We start from the raw sequence: 24846 nt of genomic DNA, 5'->3' as shown, positions 1-24846 counted from the left end.
GTGAGAGCAATTAAGATATCACCTGAAGAATGTGGCTTGAGGAATAAAATTCTAGACACATTCTAGTAAAACTACAGAATGCAAGGAAAAATCTTAAACAGTCACTGGGGTTTGGGTGAGGCACTGGAATTACCTTCTAAAACCAATAAGTGAACTAGTACATGAGTTTTCAACAGGAACTATGGAATCAAAAAGATCGAAGACATTTTAACAATTGGCATCTTCATTGTGCTGAAAGAAAATAACTGCCAACATGAATTCTACCCCATTCAAATATCCTTTCAAGATGAAGCTGAAGCTGAAATGAGGATATTTTTAGAATACCAAAAATAAAATTTAAGAGAGAGAGGAAAGCATTTGACTCAGGAAACCTTTACTGAAGTGAGGAACTAAAGGGCATTAGGCAAACAGAAAGTGGTCCCTGATGGAAGTCTCAGATGGAAGGCAAGTCATAAGGATTAACAAAAATAGTAAAAATATACACCCCCATAGTTCCACTCACAGTACATACCCAACAACCTTGATTTCATAGTTCACCAAAGGACACAGACTAGAAGTTTAAATAGCACTATTCATAAAACTTGCAACTTACAACTTTTCAAATATCTGTCAGCAGTAAACTCGATAAGTTGTATACAGTAATTCCCTCTTATCTAACATTTTACCTTCCAAGATTTCAGTTACCAGAGATCACAAGGGTGAGATATTTTGAGAGCCCACATTCACGTAAATTTTATTACAGTATTTTTTATTTTCTATTATTGATCTCTTCCATGCCTTGTTTGTAAATTAAACTTCATGTATTTATGGAAAATATAGTATTTATAGGGTTCAGTACTATCCAGTTTCAGGCATCCACTGACATCTTGGTATGTATCCCCTGTATTAAAGGGAGATTAGTCACAGAAAAACATCTACAGCCATAAAAAACGAATAATCACAAAAACACAATGTATTATTCCTTTTATGCTGTAGTATACTAATAGAGAAAACTGATCACCTCTGCCATTAGAAATTAGGACAGTGGTTACCCTGTGGAATTGCAGATGCCCAAGATTGACTAGGAACAGTTTACCAGAGGGCTGAGGTGTTGTCTCATAATCTGAATGCGAGTTTCACAGCTGAATTCAGTTTGAAAATTCACCATGATATGCATTTATAATGTACTTTTCTACATGTACATTATACATTAAAAGATTTTTTGTTTGTTTTGGAGTACTGGGAATTTGAACTCAGGGGCACTCAACAAATGAACCACACCCCCAGCTCTATTTTGTATTTTATTTAGAGACAGGGTCTCACTGAGTTACTTAGCACCTCTCTTTTTGCTGAAGCTGGCTGGCTTTGAACTGGCGATCCTCCTGTCTCAGCCTCCCAAGCCATGGGATTACAGGTGTGTACCACTGCACCAAGCTACATCAAAATATTGATAACTCACTGAATATGGACTATATAAAATGTTTATTGGAAAGAAGAAATGGAGGGCAATTAAGGCATGGGAGGTATAAATTTATAAAATGTCAAAAACTTGTGTGTTTTAGCAGGGCACGGTGGCTCACTCTTATTGTCCCAGCTACTAGGGAGATTGAGGAAAATCACTTGAATCCAGGAGTTTGGCACCAGCCTGGGCAACATAACAAGACCCCTCCCTCCCCCCCCCCCCTTTCTTTTTCTCTTCTCTCTCTGTTAACTTGGGTTTTAGACTCAGAGCAGATGATTCATTTTGCCCCCTAAAATCACTAATAAGCAGTTTTGAAATTAGAAGTAAACAATCCAAATTCATTTAAATGGAGTTTCAGTTATTGTCTGGGAATATTTTAAGTAAATTAAAACTGAATTGTATTGAATACTTCAGTAAGAGTATCTTCTGTACTTATAGACCTTTTGTCTATTTTGCTATTTACATATTGTTCGGTTTCTAAACACCACTCAATCTGACATTATCCCTTGGGAGTTAATGGCACTTAATGTCTGTTGTTCCCTAGAGGAATCATGAAAGAAAGCAAAGATGCAAATTTTCTCTTGGGGTAAAATAGAAAATTAATTGAAGAAGAAAAGGTATAATTTAAGGTATAGTTAATATTGGGAGGAAATTATAATTTTCACATTTGTCAATTTTGAACACCAGTTATTACTAACAGAGTTCACACTTACACAGCAGCTTGTAAAGCTTATATTTCTATTTTCATCTGGTTTTATTTTATATATGATTATGTAAGCCATAATAATCACTTTTATGCCTTTTATATGCTTATTCTTTACTTACTTCAGACTCAACTTCAGTTGGCTTTTAAATTCCATATTAAGATTTTGAAAGAAATACTCCAACGAAAAATGAATTGTATTTTTGTCATAGTGATTCTGCTGCATGGGTTACAAGCACTCTATCTCCATGCTTGGATAAACTCCATCAAAAGCACATTATCCTCCTCCTCCTGTGGCCAGCTGCCTAATTGTATCTGCTATAACCACACGCTGTTGGAACATGATACCAATGAAGAACAGAAATGATGAATTACTCCCTGCAGGTGATAGTGATAATGATAATTTTTAATTTCCTTCTTTCTCACAAGGTCTAGTCTGATCTTATTTCATTGGTTGCCATTCTGTTACATACACATGATGTGTCCCCTTTAAAGACTGATTACACCAAAATACATGAAACAAATAATTTGTTTTTATTCAAAGTTATTCTTCAAGTGAACATGAATAAAATGAACTGCATTTACTTTCATACATGTGGAATAAACATGCAAAATGTGACTTAAAACAGATTTTTAAATGATTCACTTTACAAATACTATAGTTATTTTCTTTTTGGAAATCCACAAAAAAAGATGAACAGCTTATTCTAGAACTGTATTCTAATGCTTATGTACATTTAGAATACACAGTAAAGCCACGTGCTCATTTTCCCGTTGTGTGCAAATATAAATGTGGGAGAGTCTCAACAAATTTTAAGAGTGCTTAACTATCCCAGAAATGTGCATGTGTTCTCCTTTCATTCTGTTTTCTTCTATCATTGTAGTTTTTATTTTTGTACTAGTTATTTTCCACCCAGTCACGCTTCTCTTAGTCTCAGGGACTTATTTTTCTGACTGGTATAATTCAGTAAAATTTAATTACAATCTTACCTTTACAGATTAACCCATCTCCTATAAATACTTGATCTTAATGCTGGTTTGTTTTTCCCCCCTCAGCAATCCCCAGTGCCCCTGATAAGATGCTAATGTGGGACAAAAGAGAAGCTTATTCCATGGTTAGTCCTGAGCTTATTTGCCAAGCACATGACCAGTTATTTATTGCTATTACCTATTAGTCATCATTTCCCATTTCCTATGGTTGTTTATTCTTATATTTGAATGACTTCCACTGGGAGAGTACAAATTCATTGAAATTAACATTTAAGAGACCAAAGATGGGGTTGGGATTGTGGCTCAGTGGTAGAGCACCTGCCTCACACACATGAGGCACTGGGTTCAGTCCTTAGCACCACATAAAAATAAATGAATAAAATAAAGATGTTGTGTTTATTTAAAAAAAAAAAAATTTAAGAGACCAAAGATAACCTATCAATGATGTAACAAGGTCCTGAAACTAAGTTAAAAAATAGTAACATGTTATACTCTCAAGACAAAATATTTTTCTCTTCTAATCAGCTGATATATATAATTGGATATATCACTATTGCTTTCAAATGGCTCTGCAGAAATAAAAATGAGAATCTTAGGTCAATTGGCTTATATGGTTCCATGTCAAGTTTAATTTTTTTAAATCTCTATTAAGAATCACTTATCCAATAGTCCCCACCCCTCTTATCTTTGAGAGAGATGTTTCAAGACCCCTGGTGGATTCCTGAAAGCATAGATAGTACCAAACCCTATGTGTACTATATATTTTCCTATATGTCCATACCTATTATAAAGTTTAATTTATAAATTAGGCCCAGCGCCAGACATGATAGCACATGCCTACAATCCCAGTTACCCAGGAAACTGAGGCAGGAGGATTGCAAATTTGAGGCCAGCCTCAGCAACTTAGCAAAATGCTATCTTAAACAATAAAAAAACACTAGGGATTGTAGCTCAGTGATAGAGCACCCCTGAGTTCAATCCCCAGTACTGGGTGCAGCGAGGAGGCAAGTATGACAGGGGATAATCTGGTATAGTAAGAGATTAACAATAAAAACAGGACAGTTAAAACTATAATAGACTATAAGATTTTTAAAACTATGAATTATTTCTGGAATTTTTTATTTAATATTTCCAGACGGTGGTTGACCCTGGGTAACAAACAGAAAGCAAAACCATGGATAAGGGGAAACTTCTATCAGGCAAAAAGTAAAGAAAGCCCTATCTTTTTTAATGGACCTTCTAATTTTCTTGCCTTTGAGAATAAATACCCATTTTAAATAAACCAGAACCTCTCTTTGGTTTTTCAGAGCTAGTGTCTGAGTGGTAACTATCTGAGGTATCATTATCTGTGAATAATTTTAGTTGCAGGTGAATCTCTTCCTAACTTACCTCATTTTTCTGCTTTCTACTTGTGTGTGCTTAAGGAAGTGATTTCTAGTTTTACTCTAAACCGAACATCCTTAAGAAGGCAAAGCTGCTTGAGGAGTCAGAACCTGTGTGGTACACATCAAAGGGAACCATACTAGAATGTACATGCATTTTAAGATTTATCTCTGAGAGATCCCTTCCAAATGCTTATGGCCAAAAGTAATTAAATCTTTCATTTTTATTTTCTAATGTTGTGAAATCAGGTATCACGTTATCCTTTTCAACCCTGTATTCTATGATTATAACTATAATTATTCTACCATAGTATTGCTTGTCTGTTTTTCACCAGAGTTTAAAATACATTTCTCTTCATGTATCGTATGCATTTCAAACTTGAGTCTAAAAGTCTTTAATATGATTATGTAGTTTGATAATTCTTATTACTATGGCTATTCCATTATTTATTCTCCTACTTTATTCTTTTTCCCAATTATGTTTTGTTAATCTCTTCATTGGAAAATACTGTTTTTGTAGAATTGCTAGTTGGAGGTGACTTTTTTTTTTTCCAAATTCATGTAGTTCCCACTATATGTTAGCCCTTGAAGGTATAGAGATGAATGAAAGGACTGTGGGAACTGAGACAAAGGTAATAGTTGAATTGAATACCACCTGTCCATGTGGTATTATAAATATTATTAAAAATAACATTTTCAGGGCTGGGGTTGTGGCTCAAGTGGTAGAGTGCTCAGCTAGCACATGTAAGGCACTGGGTTCGATCCTCAGCACCACATAAAAATAAAATAAAGATATTGTGTTTGTGTCCACCTAAAACTAAAAAAATAAATATTTTTTTAAAAATAACATTTTCATAGAACTTCTTTGTTCATGTTGGGAATGTCAATATAGATAAGCACATATTCATATTCATAAGAATATGAATACTCCAAATCTAACACATACTGTCATATATTCACATTTGTACAACATACAACATGTGCCCATAACATACATACTGTATATGAAGATGCTTTTTTAGCTAGTATATTGTGACTTTTTTTCATATCAGTCACCATTTACCTTTAGATTACTTTTTTTTTTTTTTTTTTTTTTTTTGCTACTAGTGATTAAGCCCAGGGATGCACTTAATCCTCAACGCTTTTTGTTTTATTTTTTGAGAAAGGGTTTCACTAAGTTGCTGAGGCTGCCTGTGATCCACCTGCCTCCCCTGCCCTTTCAAGCAATGGGATTATAGACATGAGCTATTGAGCCCAGAAAAACAAGGACTACATTTGATGGCCAAATAGTGTATCAAGAAAAAGCATTTCTCCACTGGCCACAAGTCCAACACAGTGTTTGGATTTTCACACCAAGAACCACTTCTCCAATTCTTTGTGACACCAACTGAGTGTCCTACAATTAATTTCAGTTCTGACACTACCCAATTTAGAGCAGATTTCACAGGTTAAGGACTACTCAGTCCTACAAGACTGACTCCCTCCTCAGTCACCAGTCACACATAGTGGGTCCCCACGTTACCCACAATTCTGTCCAAGTTGGCTACAAATCAAGGGTTTCTCAATACCCTCCTCTGTATCAATCATTTTCTATAGTGGTTCACAGAATTCAAAGAAACACTTTACTTTTACTGGTTTATTATAAAAGAAATGATAGGATCCCGGACCAGGAGTTCTGTCCTCATGGAGTTATGCTGTGCCACCCTCCTGGCACATGGATGCATCCACCAACCTGGAAGCTCTTCAGAAGTTGTATTATGTTGTCATGATCTATGAAATCATTGGCCATTAAAAGTTAGCACAATATTCAGCCCTTTTTCTCTCTGTGGAGAATTTTTATCTTTTTTTTTTTCTACATAGGTCAAGCATTTTTTCACATGCTTATTAATCATTTGATTTTTCTTTTATAAATTTCCTGCTTTATCTTATGTTCATTTGTTGGTGTATATGTTAATAATTTGTAGTTGCTTAATATGCAAAAGACAGTTACTTAATAAATTATCCTGATTACCTAGTATCGTTAGTTATATTTAAGAGATTAAAGAATAGGGGCTGGGGTTGTGGCTCAGTGGTAGAGCACTCGCCCAGCACATACATGAGGTGCTGGTTTTGATCCTCAGCACCACATAAAAAATAAATAAATAAAATAAAGGAATTGTGTTCAAGTACACCTAAAAAAAATATTTTAAAAAAAATATCAAAGAATAAAAATCTTATTAAATTTTTTTGAGAACCTACTATATAACATTGTGCTAGGTTGGGGCATAGAAATGTAAGTTACACCTCAGTCCTGCTCTTAAATAAATTGCAGTCTCATAGGAAGGACTGTAATATAGTGTGGTAAGTACTATAATAGAATTATGTATATATAATAAGCACATTCATTCAGCAAATAGTTATTGTGTACTATAGACCTGGGACTGCTCTGGGCACTAAGAATATAGTGGTGAATCAGGTAGACATATAGGAATAAATAAAACAGTCTGTTGCTCAGGACCACATCATTTTATACCTCTGTTTGGTATTATTATAAATAGTATTTCAATTCTCTCTTGGTATCTAAAATGTAATGAACTTTAAGGTTAAATATTGAATTTGCTTTGGACCCAATCCATATTAACCCTACAAGATCAATAAAATTTCACATTCTTAGCAAGAGCAGCAGAGTACACAAATTAGTTTCATAGTAAATTTTCAATAATCAATGTCTGGTTTTTAACACTTTTTAAGCTTAATTTAATGCCAGTTTTGAACATAGAATATGTCAAGCTAGTTCCATTAATGAAAGAAAAAGCAATGATTAATTTAAATTTTAATTTAAAACTATCACAGGGACCCCAGGAATTAACTTTGGAGGTTTTCCTTTGTTTAAACATAAATTTTATTTCAGTACTATTATTTGTTTGTATTATATTTTCAGAAGATAGGTAACATTTAAAAATTATTTCTTGATTCCATCACAAATATTCCTAGTACTTGACTTTAAAATTGGATTCACTAGACCAGAAGAAATTACATGAAATGGCTTTGTATAAGACTAGATTTCCATTGTTTATTACTATGCATTAACACATCACAAGATGTAGTAGCTTGAAGCCACAATCATTTATGATCCTGCAGTCTGGACAGGACTTAGCTTACTAGTGCTTCTGCTGGTCTATCTTGGGGTCTGTCCTACAGCTTCATTGTCTGGGGGCCTCACTAGAGATGGAGGTCCACAGTGGCTTAAACCACACATCTGCATCCCAGTTGGAAAGTGCAATCATCCATGGACTGGCCGAACCCCTCCCTTTCCCTGGTCTCTTGCTTTTGGTAGTCTGCTTGACCATTTTTCTAATAAAAAATATATTGATTGATTAACCTTGTTACATTTATTAGTGTGTTTCTGTGGGGAAAAGACAAGTGATATTACTTCATTTTTACATCTTTCCCAGGATAATGACTTTCTATAATTTTAAGAGGTATCTGGTCTTTGAAGTGGTTTTCAATTTGCCATGTCTTGAGACTAATTACATCATGTAGTTAGTTTAATAATCATTTATATTCTTTTTTTAAAAAACAGGCAATTGCTGGCTACTTTGATATATATTTTGAGAAGAATTGCCATAACAAGGTAAGTATCATGAGTTATCATGAATTAATTATGCAGAGTACATTGTATTTTATTTTTGTGCCCTAAGGTGTTTGGTCATAAGCATTTTGCTGTTGTAAGCAATTGGAACTCGTATTTGATTTAGTAGATTAATGTACCATGATATTAAAAATCTTGTACTTCATCAGATACTTTTAAACTTTACCAATGTAGGTCGTGTTCTCCACGGGCCCCCAGAGTACCAAAACACACTGGAAACAAACAGTGTTTCTACTGGAAAAGCCATTTTCAGTTAAAGCAGGTAAGAAAGAAAAGAAGGGGAAAGTATCTTATTCATTCTAAAGTAAACAGTATTCATTTTGAAGCCATTCTTTATGTGCCTACTGTACTTTAATATAACAGATCTAAGATGTTATTAGAACTTACCATCTACATAAATCTTAGACAGCAATATCATTTAAATATGTACTTTAGGGCTGGAATTGTGGCTCAGTGGTGGAACACTCCCCTAGCATGGGCGGGAGCCGGGTTCGATTCTCAGCACCACATAAAAATAAAGGCATTGTGTTGTGTCCATCCAAACCTAAAAAATAAATATTAAAAAAAAAAGTTGATGGTTGCTATAAATAAAGCCAGAATGGCGACTTTCAAAAAAAAAAAAGTACTTTAATTTTAAGGTAATTTGTACCTAATAGGGAATATCTAAAATGTAATGAACTTTAATAATACTAAATTAGAATAAAAAGGATTTTTATTTTTTTAAAACTAATGTTCAATAGTTATATATTCAGTATACATTTGTCTGGAATTCTCTCCAGTATCTCCTCTCTGGTCCATCTGTTTATATCTTACTCAGTTCAAGGGCTGATCAAATTCTGTATTCCTTTGTTTTAACCTCATTGATTGTTTACTTGTATTTGCACCTGTAGTTATCATATACCACACACTTAACTACAAAAATTAGAATTTGATTATGAAATTTCTTATCCTTTTATAATGAAAGTCTTATTCCACCTTAACTGAAAGCCTTCTGAAGGACAGGAATGCTCATTACACAAAATTCAATGAAAAGAGACCCCATATCACTAGTAACTAGGGAGAGGCCAAATAACTAGAATCGTGAAACACTTTCTCATCCATCAGTTTGGTGGGGGAAAAAAATTCCATAAAATTTAACAATGCTAATTGCTGGCAATAATGTAGCCCAATTAAATTTTCATGCTCTTTTCCTGTTAGTTTTAGTAGGTGTAATTGAATGAACAGTTTGATACCATCAAGTTAGATCTAAATGTGCCATCCCTGCAACCCAGCAATTTTTTTTTTCTTGGCATATATTCTGAACAGTCTGTCCTATAACATGTATGCAAAAAATTAAATTGAAGGAGCTAGGACAGAATGTTAAGATTTGACAGAGCTAAATGAATGGTGAGCTTTAAGTGGTCATTTTCCTAATCTGTTTCTGTTTCATAAAATTTCAAGATAGTTTAGATTTCGTATTGATCTATAAATTGAATAATAGATGCAAATAAACACTGCAAGTGAAAAGCTGCAGCTTGTCCTTTTCTTGCTTTGAAGCTGAATGCTATGGAAATAAGACCTTGATAGTGTCATTTTCTGTCTCCAGAAAGCTAGAGTACAGCAAAACTGAAGTGAGGCGGACACAAATAAAGTCCTTTTATTTATTTAGTTAGTTAGTTAGTTGTAAATGGACACAATATCTTTATTTATTTTTATGTGGTGCTGAGGATCGAACCCAGAGCTTCGCACGTGCTAGGCAAGCGCTCTACCACTGAGCCACAACCCCAGCTCACAAATAAAGTCCTTTTAGATCCTTACTTTTTGTTTTTGTTTTTCTGTAGCTCTGTTATTTGCATTACATTAATGTTTGGAAACTTGAAAAATGTTACTTTTTTATACTAACCATTTTGCCACCTCATTTTTTTTTTAAAGGTAGCACTAGCCTTTCCTCTAGGGATGGTTTATATAAGGGCCTGGTCCTTCTGGAATCTATTGAATACAGTCCAGAAAGACTGCATTCTGGATTCACTTAAAGGGTATATGGACACTTTTTACCAAAGCTTAAAAATGAGCACTGAAAAAACTAAAACTAAGTTAGTGGCAACAAAGGAAAGCAGTAAAACTTAGACACTTAAAAATTCTTGAAGTCCAGCATTCAGACATTGAGTATGGGAAAATATCATTTGGGAGAAACAGAACCTGAAACAATGGAATTGACAGATAAGCATGTTTGAGTAAATACCAACTACTTTTTTTTTTTTTTTTTTTTTTGGTGATGCTGGGGATTGAACCAGGATCTTGTGCATACAAGGCAGGCATTCTACCAACTGAGCTATATCCCCAGCCTCCAACTACATTTTTATGAATGTAGCAAGGAGAATATGAGAAGATCATTTAAATACAAATGGAACTTCTAGAATATCTGAAGTGAAAATGATATTTGATGGAATTAGTGGCCGAAGAAAATATGAACGAACTTGAAGATTTAAACAGAAAGGGAAAAGGATTTTTATTTTTTAAAAACTGCATTCATAATAACGTGTGGAAAAATACCAAACTCTATCCTAAGGGTGATAATAGGATTCAGTGAAACAAAGTGGAAGAACAAAGGCATGAAAAAAAAGGATATAGGGTCAGAAAATACAGTTGATGAAATAAGTGGTCAAATTTTCTTACATTTGATAAAAGCTCTAACCCAGATTTAAGAAATTTTGTAATAAACACACAAAAAAAGGAAAAAAAAAAAAAAAACACACCTACGATACACGAATTGCTGATCAGCAAAAATCTTTTAGAAACTAAAAGCCCTTAACCATGAGCTAAGGAAAAGTGAAACATGTAGAGAGGGACAAAAAAAAAAAAAAAAAAAAGTAACCTCAAAATACTTATCAGAAACTATGTAGAGTCAGATGATGTTTTCAAGAAACATCTGAAAGAAATTGGCAATCTGGATTCTATATCTAGAAGAAACATAATTTTTTGGGGGGGGGCTACTTTACATATTGCCAATACAAGATACACCAAGCTAAGTGTTTCAAGTGGAAATAGAAATTCACAAAGCAAAAAAAAGAAGTGGAAAATGACATAAATTATGAATGTTTGAATACATAGAAGAGGCTGCTTTCTCATTTATTTAATTTCTTAAAAGAGAATTGACTAGCTAAAGCAAAAAATATTGTGAGTTTCAGAACACGGGGAAATAAAATATGTAACAATGATAGAAGATTAAAGAAAATGAAAATGTATTGTGAAGTTTTTTTTTTTTAGAGAGAGAATTTTTTAATATTTATTTTTTAGTTTTCGGTGGACACAACATCTTTATTTTATTTGCATATGGTGCTAAGGATCAAACCCAGTGCCCCACGCATGCCAGGCAAGCACGCTACTGATGAGCCACATCCTCAGCCCCAAAGAAAATATTATTTATAGCAGCATCAAGACAAATTAAATCTTAGGGATAAAAATTTAATAAATTAATAAACCTATATACTCAAAACTTTAGAGTAATAAATTGAGAGAAATTTTAAAGAACTAATTAAATGAAGAGAAATACTCAGAGTTGGAACAGTGGTATTGTTAAGATGATACTTCTCCCAAATTTTGTTGATTCAATGCAGTCTCAATCAAAATTCCAGTTCTGTAGAAATTGACAAACTAATTCTAAAATTAATATGAAAATGCAAAAGACCTAGAATAGCCAAAATAATTTTGAGAAAGAATCTTGTTGGATATCTTGTACTGTGTGATTTCTAGACTCCTAAAAATGTTATATTAATTCAGATAGTATAGTATACTACAGACATATAGATTAATTTCACACAGAGAATCCATAAATATACCTCTCTGTATAATTAGAATTTTACAAAAAGCAGTATATTTCAGTGGCTAGTCTTTGCAACAAAATGTGCTATAACAACTAAATATTCATATAAGAAAACAATGCATCTCCATTCTTAGTACCACACCCAAAAACTAACATGCACAAAAACTGAGTGGATTATAGATCTAAATATAAAAGCTTAAGACTATAAAATTTATAGAAGATAACTTACAATAATCTTTGAGACTTTAGGGTGGTGAATATATGAGAGTGGATGTTGGCAAGACATTGAACTATAATGTGTAAAATATGCACACTTTATTTTGGGTAAATAACACCTTAATAAAGTTAATATTTTAAACTATTCATTGGACAGGAAATATCTGTAGAAGAAAACACAAACTCCTTACTGTGGCTATTTATAGTCTGGCCATTATTTGTAATCATTTTCACCCCCAGCCTTTCAAAACCCCATATGCTCTAGCTATACACACTGGTCCTTTTTCAGCTAACTTTCCTATGTCTTCTTCCTCCTTGCCTTTGTCCAAGGTGTCTTCTACCTAGGAAGCTGTTCTGACCACTTTTACTTGATAAATTCCAATTTACCCTTTGCAACTCAGCTCATTTCTGTAAATCTTTCTTCACTTTCCCCAGAAAGTTAATTCCACCTTTCTTTGTTCTCCCAAATCAATTTATTTGCTTACGTATGTGTTATAACATCTCAGTATGCTGTGATAAAGAGTGCTAATAGAAGATGAGTTACTTGCCTCTCCTTTTTGATCTGATATGGTACTTGGTATATTGTAAACATTAGGCTGAATTATAAATACAATAATTGCATGGTCATTGAAATTTAATTTCCTCTAGTCAGTTTAAGTGATACTATGCCAATGGAATGTAGCTGGCTGCTATATATGGTTGGCCCAGTTTGCCAACTCTGATGTTCTGAGAAATTTCATATGGTACTTGACTTAGTGTTCAGATTGATCTTTGTGTGGCTGAAGAGAGTTCTCTGTAGTTAGGTTTAAACTAAGAGTAGTTTTTTTACTCAGTGTGCTATAAAATTTTTAAATAAAATCAGGAGTTTAGTTGGGAGATTTTTACCATGTATATGAGGCTTTTTGGGGTACCCAAAAGGTAATGCAAGATTATGGGTGCTCTATCCCTGAGCTATTATTATCATCAGCCCTTTTTGTTTTTTATTTTGAAATAGGAGCTCTTAAATTTTCCTTGACTGATCTTCAGCTTGTGATCCTATGCCTCAGCCTCCCAAGCTACTGGGATTATACATGTACCATCACATTCTTGTCAGATGACAAGAAAGAGTCTTTTTTTTTAAATAAGCAAAATATTATAAACATTTCTGTACGTTGTTCTGCTTAGGTTGGTATGTATGTATAATGTTTAGTCTTTTTGATAGTGGTAAATCTATCCTTAGAGACAGACTCTATATTTAGAAAGTAAGAAAAGGCAACATTAATAGAGAATTTCTCAGGCTAAGAACTTTGCATTAAAAAAAAAGTTAAGAATTCAGGTAAAATGCACTTTGCTAAAAGCACAATGTAACTATAAAATAATGAGCGTATCTATTTTGGCTTAGTTTATTGTTTTTGTTGTTTTATTACAACCTGGTGCTAAAAATAGTTCCAAATAAAAGTACTCAATAACATCTGAACCACTTCTAGTATTGTGGGACCAAAGGATCTGCCTCCCAGAATGAGTAGATTTAAAGCAGTTAGAGAACACTTTCTTTCAATGTAGGGTATTTCTTCTTTACAAATAATGTAAAATTTTATCTTACAAGCTTATATGGTAGTATTTACTTTAAAAATCCAGATCCATTTCTTGTGGTTTAGCTTTTTTTTTTTTTTTTTTAATTTTTAGTTGTAAATGGACACAATTACTTTATTTTTATTTTATTTTATTTTTTATGTGGTGCTGAGGATCATACCCAGTGCCTCACATCATGTACTAGGCAAGTGCTCTACCACTAAGCCACAACCCCAACCCCTCATGTGATTTTGCTTTAAGAATAAAATTAAGATAAGGTTGGGCACAGTGGCACACGCTGTAATCCCAGCTACTCAGAGGCTGAGGCAAGAGGACAAGTTCAAAGCCAGCCTGGCCAACCTGGTAAGACCCTGTCTCGAAATAAAAATATAAAAAGGACTGGGGATGTATCTCAGTGGTAGTGCCCCTGGGCTCAATCACCACTACCCAAAAAAAAAAAAAAAAATCAGGCAGGCTATTTATATCTCTTTGAATATGTACACATGGTATAAGTTTTTATGTGATGAAGAAATCAAGGGTTTTGTTCATTTTTTGACTCCGCTTTAATGGTAATAAGAATGATTGTTGTATTTTTCTTTTCTTCTGGGAAAATAATATTTCATTGTCCTGGAAGAAATTAATTTTTAAAAAGAGTCTAACAGTTGAAATCAGTTTTGTTCTTGACTGAACTGCAGCACTGTGTGATACACTAATAGCTGTCTGCCGGTGATAAACTCAAAGAGTACAGCTCAGTTCTCCAATGCCTTTTGCAGAACTCCCCACAATATCCACTCTCAACAACATCCGTCATTTTGTATCTATTTGACACTGATTAATTACCCTGATCTATCCTGGTGTTGCAGCCACTTCAGTTAGGCCTAAACAATTGAAGGGAGTTCAGCAGTATGAATTAATATGTTTATTATTGTGACCCTCCATGCCATTTAATTAACTTAAATAAGTGTGTGTGTACATCCTAATCTCAGAAATTAATATTATGAAAAAAATATTTTACTCATATTTTAAGACATGAAAATAGCTGTAGCTCCTTGTATATATTAGACAATTCATGTTATTTTGCTTTTTCAGATATCTTGTTTTTAATAATTCTTAAAATTTTGTCTTCTGTGAAAACTTAAAACAGAAATATTCGTTACTAATTCATTTTGACTTGGAATATTTTTCCAAATGGAGGAAGTCCTCTTATATCACTTGACTCTGAAATTAAGAATTTTGATATTCTGCTATATAAGCAGCATGGAACATTTTCATTTTGACTCTTACACTACGGATTGACTGAAACATTAACAAACAAGTAACTTAGTTTTTTCAAACACATCAAATGCAACCTAATGAAAGAGCAGCAACCATTAGAGCAAATACATTAAAAGGCTTATTTGCAGCAATACCTCATCTACATCAACAAAAATATCACGAAAGTAAACGCACCAAATTTTTTTTTAGATGGTGGTTAAACATTTTAAATAATGCCCATCACCTTTAATAATCACTGAAAAGCAAATCAGAGCAATCAGATTCTGGAGAGTTTTTTTGTTTGTTTAGCTAGATAACAGTGTTTTTGTTGTTTCTTTTTGCTTGTTTGGCTTCTACTAACATACAGTGCTATGAAGGTGGCAGAAATATAAAACTGGAATTTATTTTATGAAGAAGCATACCTGATAATCCATCTTAAGGAATTAATTCAGAATTCAAACTTTTTTTTTAATGTTCACTACTTTAAGAAGTGACAGCAACATTTAATTGCTTTTTTTTCTTTAAACTAACTTGCTTTATAGATTTTTTTTCATTTTATATCGTTAAACCTGTTGACCTTTTCTTTTGGTTTTATACTAAATAGATTATATTATTGTACTGTATTTACACAATTGTATTGAATCTTCAGTGATTTAAAATGCCTTACTTAATTTGATGAATCTCTATAATGGATCCTCTAATTTTTCTTCTATGTTTTATTTTTGTATTTTTTAAAGCATCACATTTCTTTTCAAATCATTTTATCATGCTATAATTTACATATGATAAAAAAAATTGCTTTAATTTTACGGTCTGATAAGTTTTGACAAATGTCTACACCACCACATTTCCATCAGTCGCCTGTGTGATCAGCTCCCCAACTCCCAATTCCAAGAGGGCCAAGACCCCCACTGATGCGCACTGTCACTGAATTCAAGAATTCTCTATTCTAGAGTTATATATCTGTGAAATTATTCGGATGTATTCTAGCTTCATTTACTTAGCTTTCTTTTTTGAAATCCATCTGTGTATCATTACTTTGTTCCTTCTTATTGCCAAGTAGTATTTTGTTGTATTAACATACCACAACTTACACATTCACAGTTGGTAGACTTTAAGATTGTTTTCAGTTAGGGGCCATTGTGAACAAAGTTTCTAAGAACATTTCATATGAAAAAATATTAGTGCAGACTGTGTTCCCATTTCTCTTGGGTTAATACCTAGAAGTGAAATTACTTAGTCTTTAACACTTGATAAGAAACTGACAGATTTTTTTCAAAATGCTGTACTATTTAACATTCTTAACACTATTGTGAGTTTATGTGCTCAGCATCCTTGGCAACACTTACATAGAAGGTCATTTTAATATAAGCAATTCCATTAGGTATGTATTTTGTTGACATTTGCCTGATGATTAATGATGTTGAGCATCTTTTCATATAGTTATTGGCTGTCCGTTTCTTTTTTGTGAGGTTTCTATAAAACATTTTGCTAATTTTTAAGGAGATTATTGGTCTACTTATTGAGTTGTAAGAATCATTTGTGTACATTGTTAAAAGTTCTTTGTCAGATATATGTATTGCTAATATTTTTATCCCCATTCTTGTCTTTTCATTTTCTTAATAACTTTTAAAGAATAGCAATTTTTAATGTTTTGATGAAGTCAGATAATTTGAAGTTTGTGCTTTTGTGTCCCAATTTTAAAACCTTAGCCTATTCTAACATCACAAAGATTTAATGTCTTTGAAAAATTCTAGTTTTGCTTTTTAGAGTTAGGTCTATAATCTGTTTCATGTTAATTTTAGAGTTAACGATTCATCTTTTCCCAAATGTATATTCAGTTGCTCCATTATCATTTCTCAAAATAACTATTCTTTTTCCATTTAACTACCTTGACTTCTTTGTGAAAAATTAATGGACCACATATGTATAGGTCTATTTCTGAGCTCTTGTTTGTTCCACTGATCTGTATTACTGTGTGTTTTTAGGACACTATGAGTCCTCCTGCTTTTCATTCTCAAAATTGTTTTGGCTATCCTAGAATCTATATTTACATGTCCAGTTTTAAATAAGCATGTACATTTTTACCTGCAAGAAAAGCCTGCATATCCTAGGATTAGGATTATGTTAAATCTGTAGACTCAAAAGAATTATCATCTTCACAATATTGACTCGTTCGTCCACAAACAAAACATTTCCCCACTTACTTGGATCATCTTTAGAGTTTTTTCAGTTTTATGTGAATAAATCATGGACGTATGTTGATACATTTACCTTAAGTATTTTGTGCTGTTTTGAAACTATTGTATATATTTTTGTTTTTTGAAGTTTCTAATTCTTCATTGCTAATATATGGAAATAATCTTGGCTTTATATGGTTTGACTGCGGTAAACATGTTAGTGCTATTAGCTTTTTTTTTTTAATTGTTTTAGAATTTTCTCTCTATAACAATTGTTTGCAAATGAAGACTTATTTTTTATTTCCAACCTGTTGCCTCACCTGCCCATTCTCTTTTTTTTTTTTTTTTTTTTTTTAAGGAGAGAGAGAGAGAGAGAATGAATCTTTTTTGTAGATGGACAAAACACAATGCCTTTATTTTTATGTGGTACTGAGATCGAACCCAGGTCCTGCCAGTGCTAAGCAAGCGCTCTACCACTGAGCCACAATCCCAGTCCCCGCCCATCTCTTTATACCCTGACAAGGACAGTGATGGGATACTGAGTACTAGTAGTGAAAATTCTCCTCCTTGCCTCACTCTGAGGCCAACGAAGAAGGCATTCCGTCTTCATCATTAACAGTGATATATCTGCACTTTTTCATGGATTCCCTTTATCAAGTTAAGGAAGATTGCTTCTGTTCCTGGCTTGCTGAGAGCTATTATCATGAAAGACTTTTGTCACATGCTTTTTCTACACTTCATGAAACAATCATGATTTTTCTCTTTTGATTGAAAAAGAGTTCAATGCTAGCCTGAGCAAATTAGTGCACCTGGATTCAATACCTAGTACAGCAAAAAAAAGAAAGTATTGAAGTTTGCTTTGGCAAGTAGTTAATCTTTACCATGATCGTTTTGAAGTTTTATTAGGGAGCACAAGAGTAGCCTTTACTCAGAGTGGTTTAGCTCCAGTGCTGAAGCAAAACCTGATACTTCTTCCAAAATCAAAACATTAACAGTTGTTCAGTTTCCTTCTTTCCTGGCTGCATAGAATTCAGACATCTCCAAACAAGCCCAAGCTGTGGCAATTATTTGGCTTATTGCTCCCTAGGAGTTGGGTTTTTGCTCAGAACCATGGAGTTTTACCCTACAATGCACAGGCCAATTATTTAGCCAAACTCTACATTAGATTTCTCCAACTCTTTCACTGAAAATAGCATCTGCAATTAATTTTATCTTTTTCTCCCTAACAGTGTATCTAATTTATTCTAGTTCTTGTCATATGCTTATGTAGAGCATTCAAGAATATAAGTAATATAGCAATGGTGTCATCTTTGCTGTGTTCTCACTTTAACCCAAGTGGCGCTATATTTGCTTTTTATCATGTTTTCTTTCAGGTTTAAATAAAGACTCTAAGGAAGTTACTCTTTTTATTCCTATGTTAATGATAGACTTTTTTATGAATTGATGTTGAATTTACTAATAGCATTTTGGTTTTTATGTGGTAATTTCAACATGTATATGCCCTATAATCCAGCAATTTATTTCCTATACTACAAAGAGACATTCTTGTAGTACGGACACAGTCCTGGGACTCTTAACAGGCATATGTTCTGAGATGTATGTTGTTGGGTGATTTTATCATTGGGCAAATCTCAGAGTGTAACTACAGAAACCTAGATGATAGAGCCTGCTGTTCCCTTACCTATACAATATGTGTGGTCCATCTCCAACCAAAATGTTGTTACATGACACATGCCTATATATAAGAATCGTTATAGTATTTTTTATAATAAGAAACAAAATAATTCAAAAAGAATGGATAAATAGCAGTCATTATTACAGCTTAATACAATACCATTGGGAACATGAGTGAACTGTAGCTACTTGCCTCAGATTAATCTCAAACACTGAATGAAATAAGCAAGCCGTGGAAGAAATACAGTACATTTTACATTGCTTTGTACGGTTTTAGAGCGTATAAATGCTAAATAGTATATTGTTAAACTAAGCAACACAGACATTAAGGGTACACCTACATGAAATAAAATTATTTTGAATAGGTAATGGAACAAAAAAGTTCTGGTTGCCTCATAAAAAAGAGGAATGTGGGGGCTGGGGTTATGTCTCAGTGCTTGCCTCAGACGTGTGAGGTAGTGGGTTCGATCCTCGGCACCACAAAAATAAATAAAGATTATGTCCATTTACAACTAAAAAAATATTTTTTTTAAAAAAAGGAGGGATGTGGTAGATGGACACAGTAGGAGGTTTCATTAGTGTTGGTGAGGTTCTGAGCCTTGTGTCGGATTCGAGGAGGTCATTTTATTATTTGTGAACCTCAAATACACATTATCTGTCTTTTTATACATATGAACTCCTTTATAAAACATTAACTAAATTAAATGAGTTACACTAAGATATACTGTTAATAAGTGAGAAGAAACAAGCCATTAAATTGTAAAAATCAACAGTTGTCTTCACTGTTGAAAATTCAAAATGTAAGTGAAACCCAGTATGCAAGTTCATAATTACTGTTCTCCATCATGTACTCATAAAAACAATGTCAGTTTAACATAAAATTTCCATTCCTTCTGCGTTTCAGTATCTGTAAATAGTAAATTCAAGGTAAGGTTGTTGGTATAAAATAGAAGTTTAAAAATGTTGATAACAGCTAAATATTATCTGTGTTCAAAATTGAAAAATTTCAAATGTTTGAAAATATTGACTTTTTATTTCTTCCCTAAATCATTTCTTTAACAGATAATATGTATTAAAGTATATGAATTTAAATATTAATGTTTTTATAAGCAAGTGACTGTCTTTACAAAAACATGTCACAGGGTAGTAAAATTTAGACCCTTTTCTGTTTATTATACTAGATTTAAAGCTATGAAGATTATTTTCTCAGAGCTGGGACAAAATACGTGTTGAATAAATATTATCAATTATTATTACTTAATGATTGCCTGAACACTGTGAAGGCCATGTGACTGGTACTCTCCCAAGAATGCTATTGTGAGCATTGCCGGGTTTCTGTTTTCGAGATTAAAAGGCTCAGGGGTCACTCCAGGTAAACTGGGTTAACTGGGCTGTGCAAAATAACCACACAAGAGACACAAATACATTTTTCTTTGGGGTCGCTGTGAAGGCTCCTCTGATCTTAAGGGTCCGCAGGAAGAGAGAGAGAGAGAGAGCACGCACTGACCCCTTTTATTGAGGAGAAGCTATTCAAATGAGGCAAGGGGTCAGGTTTCAGGGGGCTGAGTCTATCTTCATGATGTCCACTGTCAGCAGGTTGATTGACATCTGGGTAGGCCACACCCAAGGGCACAGTAAGAGAAGGGGACACACACAACGCACTTCCATGGAAGATTCTATCCTAAACAGGGCAAGGGGTTATATTACAAAGGAACAGGTGAGCATAGCTTCACCCATGGGGCTGTAGCAAGACACACCCATGCACGAGACACTGACCCTGGAACCCAAGAAGGGTGGGGAAAGCTCTACCACATTTCTGTGACTGAGCACCTCAGCACCCAGCCGGGGAGTGTGACTCAGTCACGTGTAAGGTTGGTCTCCCACAGAGCATAGCATATGAAATAGGGCATTTAATTCATTTTCTTAACAATATATAGGAATAAGGGGCTGGGCCTGGGGCTAGGGCTAGGGCTCAGTGGTAATGCACTTGCCTGGCATGTGAGGCACTGAGTTCGATTCTCAGCACCACATATAAATAAATAAAATAAAGGTCTATCAAAAACTAAAAAAATAAAAATTAATATAGAGGAATAAATTAGATATAAAAGCTAAAGCCACATGTACACATTAATTTATGACTGGACTTAAAATCATTTTTTATATTTTGCTGAATGGAATGTACCTTGTACCACATTATTCTTTAATTTCTTAATTTTGCATTAAAGTACATGTCTCACTTTTTTTGCAAAGATGTATATAGAATGGGACAGTAATGGGATCATTATATTCTGAAAATATCAATTCAGTGGTTTTAAGTATTTACAAGGATGCCTCAGTCATCTTACTTGAAGTCTCATAGTGTCCACCCAGTTTATGAAGCTATTCCTAATTCCGTTGGTGTGATCTTACTCTCATTAAAGCAAGGAATGATGATCAGTTACAACTGAGCAATCTCTCTTGTTATTTTTAAATAGCTCTTCACAAATGGATGAAAAAAAATTAAATGAGAAGTATTTATATCAAAAGCACATAAATAATTCCATTTTGGAATAAAAAAAGAACAATCAGTGTTTAGGAACTCGGCCTTTGCCTTTAAACAGATATGTAATGTAAGTTTTCCCATCTGATTTTCCTCAAAATGCCATTCACTGAAGGCTCATTGTATATGGTTTCTGTCCCTTATAACTGCCATTACATGTGTACTCTAAGTCTGGTTAGCCATGACTTTAGCCCTGCCCTTGGATATGTCACTGATTCTCATGAAACTGCCCTTTCTTGCCTTCCAACCATCCCCACTCCACCCTCACCTCCAGCACACTTTTAGACACAAGCTTGTCATGTAATTATTGATAATAGCTATTTCTTTCACCCTTGATCATGAACTCTTTGTGGACAGGATCCTCTCATTTGGTTTTCTCTCTGCCCAGAACCCACCATACAGCCTTCTGTTCAAGAGTTTAATAAAACTGCTCCCTAACCCTGCATGACCACTGTGGTTCTGCACTCTTTCTCAAGGATTTGATACTATCATTGTAGTTAGTTCTTGCCTTGTTTAAAAATACATAAAATAAACTGCCCTAACAAATGAAGCCTATTAATTTTAAAAATAAATAAAAATGTTTAAAAATTAGGGAAACATCAACACACACACACAAAAAAAGGAAATTGCTAGGTATCGTGAACTTTTCTACTAGTTTGTATTTCTTGAATTCTTAACCTTTTTTTTCTTTTTTTTTTTTTTTTTTTTTTTTGCCTTTCTTTTATAGGTGAAGTCTTGAAAGGAAAGATCACAGTTCATAAGAATAAGAAAGATCCTCGTTCTCTCATTGTGACAGTCACATTGAATAATTCAACTCAAACTTATGGTCTCCAGTGAAAAAGGTCATAAAAGCACAACTTGCAAATTTTAGTGTGGGGATAGGAAGCAGATCCCGCCTTCATGAGACTCCTCAGTAAGGGAGGCAAGAGAAGCTCACCTATCACCCAGGGCAGAGACCTGCTTATCCTCATGGTGCATAGTTACTGTATTCTTAGAAGTCTGCTTAGCCAGATTTAGCCAAATGCAATCCCTCAGATGGGCCTGTTTTCAGTGATAGTCGTTTTTTGCTTTTAGAAGTTTCTTACTATAAATTTTAAATTAATATACTAGTTTTTGGATAATGTTTATTAAACTAGTTATACAGGGAAGCACACATTTTATTGCAGGTTTTCTCTGTAAGGAGCAATAGTTTTTAGTAGTAGTATTTGAGAATATCAGAATATAATGTTAAAGAACAAGCGTAAGGAACTGAAAGCAAGTATCGGCCTTCTACAAATCAGATTTGAGGGTATCATAGTTGACCATCCTGTCTCACATGCTGTAGTTCTCATTTTGTAGTTTATTCCTTCTTTGTGAATATTCTTTAGCCATAGACTTCTAGCATTACCCAGGAAATCTAATTTCAATATATTGATCTTAGGTTTCATAGAAGTTTTTTTAAAATAAGATAAATGTGCACCTATTTACTAACATTATGTTTTTCAACTAGATGTGCAAAGGTTATATATGTAATTGTTGGTACATTTAAATCTCTGTAAAATTATGTCATTTGCAATTGATTCATTTTGAAATGGAAAATGAAAAATATTCAATAAAATGTATAAAACTCTTAGCATTAAAAGATATTTCAGGGTAATAACACCTTTTATAAAATCAGAAGCATTCTAGACAAAATGAATCCTTTTAAAAAAAAAAAAAATTGGATTTGGGAGAGCAGGGTACTGGAGTTTTAACCCAGGGGTGCTTTAATCACTGAGCCATATCTTCAGTCCTTTTTATTTGTTTAATTTGAGACAGTGTCTTGCAAGTTGCTTAGGGCCTCAAACTGGCAATCTTCTTGCCCCAGCCTCCCAAGTCGCTGGGATTACAGGTGTGTGACACCTGCCCAGTTTAAAAAATAGGTATTTTAATAGGAGAAGTGGACCATGTGCCTCACTTAAATTCAATGTCTGGTTCTTTGTCAAAACAAGACATCCTCAGGTGTCTGTGCTCAAACACCAGCTCCAGCTTCTGTTTGCAGTTTGTTATACATTTCAGGTGTTTAGAACAGTGCCTGGCACATAAAAACCACTAAATAAATGCTAGGAGTCATTTTCACTGGGTTAAAGCAGCCAGTTTGTTTTTGTCAGGATTCATACCATTATTGAAAATGTGCTGCTGATGTCATTTAAAGTACTTTTGGGATTTTGAGCATTTAAAGTACCTTTTGGATTTTGAGCCAGAGTCTCATGTGGCCCATGATGGCCTCAAAATCGGGAGTCCCAGGTGCCCACTACCGTGTTCAGCTTCTCCTTTAAAGTACTTAAAGATGTTGTCTTAAATGGCTTCCTATACAAATTTGAATAAGAGTAACCCAATAAGTAAAGATGGAAGATGAATATTTTAAGTGCCGAAAAGCAAATTTTGTGAGTTTTGTAAGTGAATAACAAGAACTTCCTACTATTTATAAAAAAATATTTCTCAAAAAATTGTTTCTCCTTAAAACTTGTTTTCATGGGATTTTTCACCCAATGATTCTTCTCCCAGCCTAGCTACAGTTGGTAGATCTGTTCTTTTCAGTTCACCTTCCGAGGCTGGAACATTCTAATTTATGTACCTAAGCATTTTATGAGAACATGAGCATCCAAATGTCGCCCTTCAGTTGGAATTTCTGTCATTAAACTGCTGTGAAAAATAAGTACTTCATAGCCCTTGACAATGATAAATACAGTGTCCTTTCAGGCTGTGGGCAGATGAGCATTTATAGATATCAATTTGTTTCTATTAAGAAAATACATTTTTCTCCTGGTTTCCTTTGTGAAAACTAACATGATTATATTGTAATGTGTGAGGCTCCTCCAAGTGTGGTACATGATAGTCATCTGTATGCAGAACAGTGTGTTCTGAAGAGAGCACTTTGGAAGAAGTGTTGCAAGAAAACAACTCAAGCAGGTGTGCGCATTACACAAAATTGTTCAGTAAATAGCCAGAGCTGCAGTAAGTCACACTCCATTTTTTGCCAGGGATCGATCCCAAGGCCTTGCTCATGTGGGCAAGCCCTCTACCACTGAGCTGCACTCCCAGCCCTACAGGACACTGGAGAAAAAAAAAAAAAAAACAGCAGTACAATAGTTTAATTTTGAAATAAGCCCAAGAGGGTATAGAGAAGAGTAAGGACCTTGCTTCTACAGAGTGACCTTCAGCACCCTACTTCTCAAAGTGGAATCTCTAAAATGTCTAATGAAGTTACTGATTTGAGATTAGTTCACAGGAGTCTCAGCAACCATGCTTTCAGATGGAGGAAAAAAGGTAACAAACAGTACTGCTGAGACCATTCGACAAGAGAATAGCGGATATGCCACTCCTCCCTGCTGGCCATGCCAGGATTTATGACATATATCCCAAATGCCCAAGATTGCACTGTTCTCATGTACCAGAATAACAAAAACATGCCAAGTGTGCAGCCTGGTCACAGAGTTTCAGACACACTTCAATTAGTTGAAA

The 24846-nt window shown here is 34.0% G+C and overlaps 1 protein-coding gene across 2 annotated transcripts in view; it reads left to right on the top strand.

Annotated features, from left to right (window-relative positions):
• Positions 1-23022, top strand: part of Prmt3 (protein arginine methyltransferase 3) — a 121133-nt gene extending 98111 nt beyond the window's left edge. For both annotated transcript variants that reach the window (XM_027936681.2, XM_071616334.1), the window contains 3 exons: positions 8079-8129; positions 8322-8409; positions 22091-23022. In XM_027936681.2, coding sequence (XP_027792482.2) covers positions 8079-8129; positions 8322-8409; positions 22091-22200 — 249 coding nt within the window. In that variant the 3' untranslated portion in view covers positions 22201-23022. The remainder of the gene's footprint in view (positions 1-8078; positions 8130-8321; positions 8410-22090) is intronic.
• The last annotated feature ends 1824 nt before the right edge of the window (positions 23023-24846 follow it).

Source organism: Marmota flaviventris, chromosome 9 (assembly GCF_047511675.1).
Source record: "Marmota flaviventris isolate mMarFla1 chromosome 9, mMarFla1.hap1, whole genome shotgun sequence".
Lineage (NCBI taxonomy): Eukaryota > Metazoa > Chordata > Mammalia > Rodentia > Sciuridae > Marmota > Marmota flaviventris.
This window is presented reverse-complemented; position numbering and strand designations above follow the sequence as displayed.